At 55.2% G+C, this 9,628-nt stretch overlaps 1 protein-coding gene across 5 annotated transcripts; it reads right to left on the bottom strand.

Moving 5' to 3' along the window:
- Positions 1-1,700: 1,700 nt before the first annotated feature.
- On the bottom strand, positions 1,701-5,794 carry EMP3 (epithelial membrane protein 3 (MAM blood group)). 5 transcript variants are annotated; one of them, XM_079907356.1, is made up of 6 exons: positions 5,719-5,794; positions 5,276-5,322; positions 4,283-4,375; positions 3,939-4,041; positions 2,917-3,057; positions 1,701-2,064 (listed from the first exon to the last, which is right to left on the bottom strand). In XM_079907356.1, the coding sequence occupies exons 3-6, from the start codon at positions 4,358-4,360 to the stop codon at positions 1,895-1,897; spliced, it is 492 nt and encodes a 163-aa protein (XP_079763482.1). In that variant the 5' UTR covers positions 4,361-4,375; positions 5,276-5,322; positions 5,719-5,794; the 3' UTR covers positions 1,701-1,894. The 5 variants fall into 5 exon arrangements, with proteins under 5 accessions (XP_079763482.1, XP_079763481.1, XP_079763479.1 ...); XM_079907355.1 differs by lacking the exon at positions 5,719-5,794 and having other exon boundaries at positions 5,276-5,373; XM_079907353.1 differs by lacking the exons at positions 5,276-5,322; positions 5,719-5,794 and adding an exon at positions 5,378-5,529 and having other exon boundaries at positions 1,702-2,064; positions 4,283-4,443.
- Between the last annotated feature and the right edge of the window lie 3,834 nt (positions 5,795-9,628).

The raw sequence follows: 9,628 nt of genomic DNA, 5'->3' as shown, positions 1-9,628 counted from the left end.
GAGAGCCTTTTAGCCCGGTTCTCTGGCAAACCGCCAATGACAGCTGTTGGGCACAACCAACCTAGGGCAGCCAGTTGTCCCTGCATGGAAGAAACCAATCAGAATTTTTAGAGGAGACCTGATCTTTCTATCAATTGCAGCTACTTATAAGGCAGGCCATTTGGTCAACTGTCGATCAGCTTGTCCAGGCTGAAGGGGTTGGGAGCCTTGTGCCAGGCAGAAAGCTGGGCCAGGAGGAACCAGAAACTATCCTCACCCCAAGGCTCACGTCCACTCAGGCCCAACAACAAAACTCAGGCGCCTTCCCTGCCCAGGTCCCTCAGCCTTTCTACAGAAACTACCTCAGCCTGGATCTTGCCTCCACCAGTGGCCTGTGCAATATTTATTGGTCTATCAATTTCTCCCCTGTCCCCTCTCGCAAAGGAATAAATCATGTTTCATAAATCTGGATGAGTGGGGTAGCCGCAGCGGTTGGAGGGAAGGAAGGCATTGGAATCCTGGAAAGAAGAGACTCTGGGTCTTGGGGGAATGCATTTTGGGTGGGTCCCGGGCAAAGGAAGCTGTAGTCCTAGAGAGAGTCTGGGCTTGGAGTTGGTGAAATAGACTGGCTGTGGGTCACAGAAGAGGATCTTAGGGAGGACCTGACCCCTGAGCAGAGCCCTGGTTCCCCAAAAGACTGAGTCTTCTGAACACAGAAGATAGGACAGATTGTTCACTGCACAAAGACACACAGCCAGGAGATGGGTTGGTGTAAAAGCCAGCCTCTCCCCGTCCCACGTGTGTCTTGATGTGGGGTTGAGTAAGCCTGGAGAAGGGGGGGTGTCCTCTAATTTTTACTAAGGTGTCATATGGATTAGAGGCGGCATTTGGAGAGGGTGGGGGAAGAAGAGGGATTGGGTTCCAAGAGGGAAATGGAAAAGAGTCTTCTCAGAGGAAGGGTCAGAGGGAGAAAAAAAAGAGACCCAACTGTTACCAACCAGGGTTCTTGGCCTCCTTAATCAATAGAAATTGATCAGAGGCCAGATAAGAAATTCAGGCGAGGCTTTATTGGGGTTCCTGCTGCAGCAGGGGGGAGAGAGAACAAACAACAGTTTCCCTTGAAGTGGGGTGAGCTGGCCCCTTCTATGGGGTGAGGGTAGGGGTGTGTCCAGGGTAGGAGTGTGTCCAGGGTTTGGGCCAGAGGAGTGGCTTAGGTGGCTTGCCCACCTCTTCGGTGGTGTGTGCAGTGGGCACGCGCAGTACCCTGCTTTTGCTCCTGGTTCTTCAGAAGTGGCAGTTGGGCTTTTTGGTCTCTTCGTATCTTGTTGTTCAGAATTTGCCCCAAGTGCACATCCACGCAGTTAGTCCCTTATAGTTTCTTTGTATTTTGTAGCTGGAGGAAATATTTGTCCAGGTGCAAGCAAGGTAGCAAAGGGTCCCAGGTCCCAGCCTGTCTAACAGCAATCTAGAACAAGACACACAGCCTCGCTGGTTGAGAGAGACCCTTGGCCAGGGAGAGAGGACTGGAAACACAGATTCCTGGTTCTTACCTAGAAGTGCCTGAAGGTCTAGTCTTGGGAGGAATCCTGAGTTTTGAGACCGGAGGGCCCGGGGGCCTCGGGTCTGTGGAAGGGGAAGAAGGGCTGCTGGGACCGCGGGCTCCTGTATCCCAAGTTAGAGAGAGATGGGGGCCTGGAGCTAGACGTTCTGAAGACCAAGCTGCTGCTGATGGGGGCTGTCCCCACTCAGGAAAGATCAGGCACGAGCAGCCTGGGTCCCAGAAGATGGAAGGAAGGAAGGAGGCAAAGGGAGAACGAGCGGTTAAATGGTTTTATTTTCTGGAGGCGGGGTGGGGGCTTTGGGGTGAGGTGGAGGGGCCGGGAGCCGGCTGGGGAGACGAGGGGACGCGCGGCCCTCACTCCCGCTTCCGCAAGTGGATGTAGATGATGCCGCTGGCCAGGGCGAGGGGGAAGGCCACCCAGGCCAGGGCGAAGCAGTAACCGAAGCTGCCCCCTGATGGGCGCTCCGCCAGGATCTCCTCGGCGTGAATGGCGTAGATCAGCGCCCCGGTAAACACCGCCACGCCTGTGGGGAGATGGGAACCACGCGTCACGCAGGACCCGCACAAGAAGACTGCATTTCCCAACAACCCACGGGCCAAAGAAGCCGCGGGAGGGCGAGTGCGCAGCACCGCTGCCTGCTGGGAGTTGTGGTTCCCTCCCCCAGCGCCGTGCCTCGGGGCCACTGCAGACTGGCCTCGGGCAATTTAGTTAATTTTTTCGGGCCCCCCTTACTCATCCGTTAAATGGGACGAAAATACCTACTCATCCATCCATCCATTCAAGGAATACTTTTGAGCACCCTTCTACAAGCCAAGCGCACAGATAGTGAATTAATAGAACGAGAGGGAACCTAGAAAGATAATGTTCCCCCAAACTGATGACTATGATTAACTTAGTCCTTTGCACCTGAAGTCAAAAAACTGAAAAGTACATAAAACTCCCTGAAGTGTCTGATACATAATAGGTCCACAAGAAACAGCAGCTGGCTGACATTATAAAACCACTACTATTATGATTCAGAGTTCTCTCCTGGCGTATTAATTAGCTACCTATCCCTGCTGGCACCCCTTCATCCCTGGGATCTAAATTATTTGTCCACACCCCCTTCCCCAGCCCTGGCTCCTTGAAGCCCTAAGTGCCTGTTCCCCCATAACTCAGAGCTGCACACCACAAACCACCAAGTCACTGAAAACTATAACTCCCCTAAGTCCCTGGGGCAGAGAGGTAGCCAAGGGAGGAAGCTCAGGTGGTCTTTGGGTTGTTGAGAATTGTTTTCATTCATCAGATGTCCATTCTCAGCTCCTCCCCCCCACCCCACACACACATCCTCACAGACCTCCTCCCTTCCCTTGAATTCCCAGGGAACAGTGCTCACTGGTGCAAAGCTGGCAGAGGCCAGTGGCATAGAAGAGCCCTCCTCGCCGCATGGTGTAGAGCTGGAACATGAACAGGATGAAGGACAGACAGCAGAGGATGAGGGAAAGCACCATGAGGACCTGTACCGCCTTCAGCCAGCCTGCAATAGGAGACAGAGGTGGAAGTCACAGCAGGTCCAGAGTTCCAGCTCCACCTGCTTGCTCGTCATTGCCCCCACCAACCCTTCTTCCATTTAGAGACATATAACCTTAGATACTTAGTAGTATCACTTATATCGACCTCAATTCCTGTAACTTTCCTAAATTCCCTTATCAGTTCTAGAAGTTGTTTGCAGATTCTTTAGGATTTTCTATATAAAGATGTTCACTGGGAATCAAGACATTTTTACTTCTTCCTTTCCCATCTTTATGCCTTTTATTTCTTTTTCTTGCCTTGCTGCTTTGGCTACCTGCAGTACAATGTTGTATAGAAGGAGAGCAAAAATTCTTACTTGCTCTTAGGCAAAAAGCATTTAATCTTTCACCTTGACTTCAAAATTTCTATGGATGCAGCTCCGCCCCTTTAGAACTCAGATGCACCTGGCCCCACTTCTTTAGAACCTTAGAAGGATTCAGCCTCACCTCTTTAGAAACGTAATGTGGTCCACCCCATTGGAACTTGGAAAGATTGTTCCCAGCCACCCCTTCAGAACACCTGTCTCCTTAGAACTTTGGAAACATAATCATGTCTTCTCAGGATCTTGGGAGTTTTTCCCCCTTTCTTTAAACCTAGAGCATGTGGCCTCCATTCCTTCTGAATCACAGGGAGTGGGGCTTTTAGCCCATCCTCTTTAGAATATGAGCATACTTCCCCCTACCATCCAGACAGATGGGTCATCATACATCAGCTTCGGTCACTCAGCATGGGGACCCAGACCCGCCCACTCAAACCTTGGGGGGTTCCCAATCCTTGGTCCCGGGAGGATACTTGGGGTTACCCCTCCCTTTTGCAGACCAGTTTCCAATGCCCCTCACCCCTCACCATTCTCGCTGACATTACTGCAGGCCCACGTTTTGTTGTCACTGTTCCATGTGCAGTCGTACCAGAGATTCAGGGACTCCTTCCCGGGGAGGGCCCACCAGGACTGGGATGGACAGAGGAACAAGGACAAAGTTAGGGAGACTAGGAAGGGTTAGGAAAAGGGCAAGGTGCCATGGGAAAGCATGGATTTAGTAGGAAAGTGGGGCCGGGGCGAGGCACGAAGGGTGGAGGCAGAGCTCAGAAGGGTGAGTGCTAGGGAAAGGGGGCGGGGCCAGAGTGACTAGCGGAGGGGCGTGGCAGGAGTCTGCAGGAGAGCGGGAGGCTCGTACTCCAAGTAAGCTTACCTTGTCCAGAGTGGCCACGAAAAGCAGGATGAGAATGAGGATGTGAAGGGCAGAGACCACCAGCAGGAGGAGTGACATGGCTGCGCTGGAAGCCTGGGTGGGGACGTCAGGAGACCATCACGTCAAGAGGTTGGCACAGGGGCGGGGGACATGTCTGAATTCTGGTGGAGAAGGGGGCTGAGTCCAGACTCCCAGGTCTAATGGAAAAGGGGGCTAGGAGCCCCGGACTCCCGGTCTGAGAGAGGAGGAGGCTGGGCTCCAGACTCCTGGGTCTGAAGGAGGAGGGGGCTGGGGGCCCGGGGCCCGGACTCCTGAATTCCCCAGGGCCTGCAGGGGGCCAGGGATGGACTCTCGGGTCGGGAATGAGTAAGACTAGCAATGTGGCCCCCATCTCCTCAGAGCCCTGTCCCTGGGCACCTATGGGCCAGGTTCTGAAAATTCATATTGCCGCCTGTTCAGATTCATCAGAAGCTGGGGTCTGCCCCCAGAATCAGGCATACTTGAGTCACCCCACTCCTCTCCTGGGGTGGGGGGAGGAAGGGGGACCCGGTGAGTCATCTGGTCGGTGACTCATCTCGCCCCCTTGCCTCCCAAACACCAGGGAAACCCCAGCCCCTGGCTATGCCCATGATGTCCGCACCCCACCCTGCTGCCAGACTAGTGTCTACTAGACACCTTGTAGGGAAAGTGGACAAGATCCGTGTTGGGAGTGGGGAGAGGCCCAAGAAGGAGGAGCCAGCTTCCCATGACCCTTCAAGTGTCCAGAAAGGGCGGGAGAGGGGTGAGGGGAGGTGGCTGAAGGGTCCCCAGACTCTGCTTGTTCTCACGAGAAGCCCTGACCTCGGGGTCCTCGGGGGGAGTGGACAGACACAGGAAAAAAACGGCAGGAAGTTTTCGGGTGGGGAGGCTCTGTTGGGAACCCTCAAACTTTGCCGGGCTCCACCCCTTCCCAAGTCTCCACCCCAAGTGCAAAGAGATCACTTCTTAAATTACCAGGATTTCCAAGCTTCTCCCAAGCTGGGGGTCTCCTTTCCAAACTGCTGCACACCCAGGTAAAGAAAGAATCCCAGTCTGAATAACGGATTGGAAACTTACCGAGCGCGGCGGAAAAAGTCAGAGTTGAGTCTGGTCCCTCGCTTGGGCCTCCGTGCCCCGCCCTTCTCCTCCCTCCTTCCACCCTGTCGAGGCCCCCGCCTCTCACCGCCTTTCTCCCTCCCTCCCTCCCTCTCCCCTCTTGCTCTCTCCCTCCTTCTCCCCTCCAATCCCGGAACTCTCTTTCTCTCCCCGTCTCCCTCTCTCCCTCTCTCTCTCCTTCTGCCTCTCGTCTCTCTCGGTCCTGTCCTCACTGTCTGTACCTCCTTCCTCCTCTCTCTCCTCACTCTCCTGGTTTCTCTTTCTCTGCTCCTCTCAATATATACTGACCCTTTTATACGCACCCTCACCACACCCAGCTGAGGTCTGCAGCCAGAGGGAGGGCCCAGGCACTCGGATTCCTCATTCTCTGGGCCCCCACCCACTGCCCCCAGACAGGCATCTTCTGGGGCTCCCTCCTGCGGTTGAGATGATGCGTCCTTGGCAGGAAGGGAACAGAGCTGGGGCCCTCAGGTGGGGCAAGCATCAGGGGTGGGAGGATTTGATTCTCAGGCCTCTGCTCTGGGACTGGTCCTGAGACTGATGTCTGCTTTCCTTGATGGGGCTTAGGAATGAATCCTCAGAGGGATGGGAGACTGAGGGATGAGGCCAGATTCCTGCAGCGTGGAGTGAGGTGAGGGCTGGTGGCGTTGGCACCATGGTCGGGGTCAGGGGATGGGATATGAGGAAGTGTGGAACTCCAGAAGGGGGCAGGAGGTGGAAGTTAAGAACCCAGGGCTACTGTTTCCTGCCCGGGGGACCTTGACCAATTATTTCAACTCTCTGAGCCTCAGTTTCCTAATCTATGAGGTGGGTACAATACTACTCATAATACTGACAATATACTAATACTGATAATAATTCTGATACTTATTCTAAACGAATAAGGTAATACCAGTACACTAACACACCTAACATGTTTATTCCTTTCCTCATCAAACATTCATTGGACATCTATTATGAACCAGGAGTTAATAATGAAGAAAACAGATGGGAGCCCTGCTGCTCTTATGGAGTTTCCCTTCTAGTTGAGGGAGAGGGACGATAAAGACAAAACATCGTGAAGAAGATAGATTTCAGATAGTGATAAAGGCTTTGAAGGAAATAAAATAGACTGCTAATGATGGGAGGCTACTTTAAAAGGGTGATCTGGCCAGGCCTCTCTGAGGAGGTGACATCTGAGCTGAGACTTGCAGACGGGAGTCATCTGAATGCGGGGCAGGGAGAGGACGTGCACAGGCCTTTGAGAACAAGTTCAGGTTGTTTGAGAAGAAGACAGAAGGGCCAGTGTGGCCAGAACATAGGGAACGAGAGAGAGTGGTAGGAAGGGAAATCAAAGAGGGCCCTTGAAGCCTAGAGGAGGAGTTTGGATTTTATTCTAAGTGCAGTTGGAAACCAGTGGAGGGTTTTAAACAGAAGTGCAGTACCAGGGACTTAATGTCAACTATTATTGTTATCATTGTTATTTAATTCTTGGGTTACTGAATTACGGTGGGGGGTGATCACCACTAAGTACCTGGGTCTCTTGGCAGGGTTGGGTGCTTGGTGAAAAATGAGGGACAGGGAACCAGATATCTGGAATATGGAATTAAGAGCTGGAGAACTGAAATCCTGGGTCAGTACAAGGGAAGGGAACTGAACGATGGGATGTCTGGGTATCTGATTGGGCCAGAGCTAGAGGAAGGGAGAATGGCTGGTCATCTGGGCTCCCTGAGGGGGTGAGGGAAGGGCAGTTCAGTGACTGCGTGGGTACTCGGGACACCTGGAAATCACAATAGCACAGACTCTATAGAGATATGCTGGCTGGATTCAAATAGAAACTGCTTTACTCATTAGCTGTGATTTGGGGCAAGTTACTAATCTCTTTATGCCACAGTTTCTTTATCTGTAAAATCGAAATAATAATAGTAAATACATCATGGAGCAGTTCTTAGAGGAGTGCCTGGCACCAAGTAAGCACTGTTGTTATGTGCTTGTCATACCAGACACTGGGGCCCTGAGTGGATTCAGTACTGGGAGACCCAAGATCAAGGTCTCTAGGATTTGGGGAAGGGGCAAAATCTTGGGTCCATTGGGTCCCAAGACTACAAAGTTGGGGGTACAAAATGAAGGTTCCTGGGGGTGGGGAATAAAGAAGTTGCAGTTTACATCTTTGAGAAGGACAAGAGACTGGAGGTCTGAAATCAGTTCCCCAGGTAAGTTAGAAAGCCTGGGTCACTGGGGGAACAATGAGGGACTGAGATCGTATGCTCTTCAAGGAGGCAAGGGGACTGGACCTGGGTCCTGGGAGGAGTCTGGGGACTAGGGTCTAGGGAGATGGAATTTGAGGGGGGGAGGTGGGGAACAGGAGGCTAGGACTCTGAATCAAGCTCCCAGAGCGGAACCAGCGCCAGAGTTGGGCACCCCGGGGGTGTTCGGGGCAGGGGGTCCCCCATGCTAGGGCCCTATAGAAGGGGGAGAATCAGGGGACCCGAGGGCGGTGGGGGGATCTCCCCCTCCGGGGCCTCCAAAGCTACGAGCTGAGCGCCCGCGGACCGCTTCCTCCTACAGGAAACCGCAGGCATCGGGCACACCCAGCCTGCATGGAGCGGTGCCTACTGCCAGCCCGCTCTGTAGAGGCCCACGGGGTAAGCCGCCTGTCGTCAAGGGGGCAACAGCCTGCCGTCAACAGGGCGTGCCCTGCGGGGCTAGGGGCGCCGGCATGGGGGCGTGGCCGGAAAGCAGGCGCGGCACGGAGCGCCCTAGGCCCCGCCCACTTCCGCCTCTCAGTGCGCGGACCTCTAAAGCGGCTGTGGGTTTTTGGCTGCCTCTCCCGAGGCCGTTGGCCGCGCATGCGTAGTCAGCCGCTTCGAGGACCTGAGGCGGCGGTGAGCGCTCCTCCCCCCTCACAATTTCCGGCATCGGCACCGTGTGCCTGCTGATGAATCCTCAAAATAACGTGGTCTTAATCAGCTTAAGACACGCATCTCTCACGCCCCGTCCCGAAGGACCTTGGCCCAGTTCCAAAGCCTTTCAGACGTTTCCCTCCCAGCCCTGCCTCCACAGGCTCTTTTAGCTACTGCCTCTCCCTCCCGGAAACACAGCCCAGCCCTCACAACCCTGTGCTCCCCAAATAGACCATCTCGACCTCCTTCCCCAGGATCTCTGAGCCTGAGTGCCTCCGAGTTAGTCGTCCCCCACCCCCGCCACAAATCTTGGGAATCCGCGCTCTTCCGGCGCCCTCCCACCAGACCCCTCCCGTGTTCTTCCAGCCACGCCCCTTTCAGCCCTCGAAGCCCCACCCCTCACAATGCCCTCAGCCCCGCCCTCTACAGGTATCCTTCCCCCTCCCCTGTCAAGGCTCCGAAGCCCCGGCCTGGACGGGTTTCTGACTCCCTGCTGAGGTTCGCCAGCCCCAACCCTCTCCGGCCCCGGCAGCTCTGCCCTCCCCTGAAGCCCCGCCCCTCAGGCCCACCCAGTCCCTCTCCTCAGAGGCCTTTTCAGTCCCGCCCTTCGTAGTCCTCTACAGCTCCGCCCCTCGCAAGGGCTACAGTCCCGCCCTCACAGGCCCTCCCAACCCTGTCCCTCACAAGGCCTACAGTCCCGCCCCCACAGGTCCCGCCCCTGGCAGGACCCCGAAGCCGCGCCCATCGCAGCCTTCTAGCCCCGCCCCTCGCAGGGCTCCCTAACTCATCTGCTCATAGCACCCGAGCTCCCCGCAGGTCTCGTGCCCTCCTCGGCCTCTCCTCCCCAGTCTCCCCTCCCACGGCTTTCTTCGGTGGCCTTGGTCCCTCCCCGGCTGCTGTCCTCAGGCCTCATTGGCCCCTCATCTCCCCAGTAACCAGGCCACAACAGTGAGCTTGGAGCATCCAGGACATGTCAGGCACTCCAGCCCAGCAGGTAGGGACCAGGCCTCACTCCCCTCAGCCGACGGGGTTGGGGGGATTTTCCCCTTCTCTGTGCCCCCTCCGCAAACAGCCCCGCCTCGGAGATACCGAGAGCCTAGAAGACCCCCCGCCAGAGTCAGAGCCGCGACGCAAGACAGAGAATGTGAGAGGTGGGAGGTCGGGAGAGGCATGGGAAGAGACCCTAGAGATGTCCCACTCCAACCCACTGGAGAAATTGAGACTCAAAGAAAGGCCAGAGCTAGTTCTGGGGTCACTCTCTTCCAATTCCTAGCCCCTCGCTGTTCATCGCCCGCCCTCCTCCTATAGCCCTCTCCTGCTCGCCGTCTGA

The sequence above is a fragment of the Stenella coeruleoalba genome (genome assembly GCF_951394435.1).
Source record: "Stenella coeruleoalba genome assembly, chromosome: 20".
Taxonomy (NCBI): Eukaryota; Metazoa; Chordata; class Mammalia; order Artiodactyla; family Delphinidae; genus Stenella; species Stenella coeruleoalba.
The sequence above is the reverse complement of the archived record's forward strand: the minus strand, read 5'-3'. Positions and strand labels throughout refer to the sequence as shown.

What these genes read in the sequence shown, in the direction of transcription:
- EMP3 (XM_079907356.1), bottom strand. Translation starts at nt 4,360, where the DNA reads ATGTCACTCCTCCTGCTGGTGGTCTCTGCCCTTCACATCCTCATTCTC. An exon ending in CAGTAATGTCAGCGAGAATG is followed by an intron (nt 3,058 to 3,938) that starts GTGAGGGGTGAG and finishes CTCCTATTGCAG; the next exon opens with GCTGGCTGAAGGCGGTACAG. An exon ending in CCTCTGCCAGCTTTGCACCA is followed by an intron (nt 2,065 to 2,916) that starts GTGAGCACTGTT and finishes ATCTCCCCACAG; the next exon opens with GCGTGGCGGTGTTTACCGGG.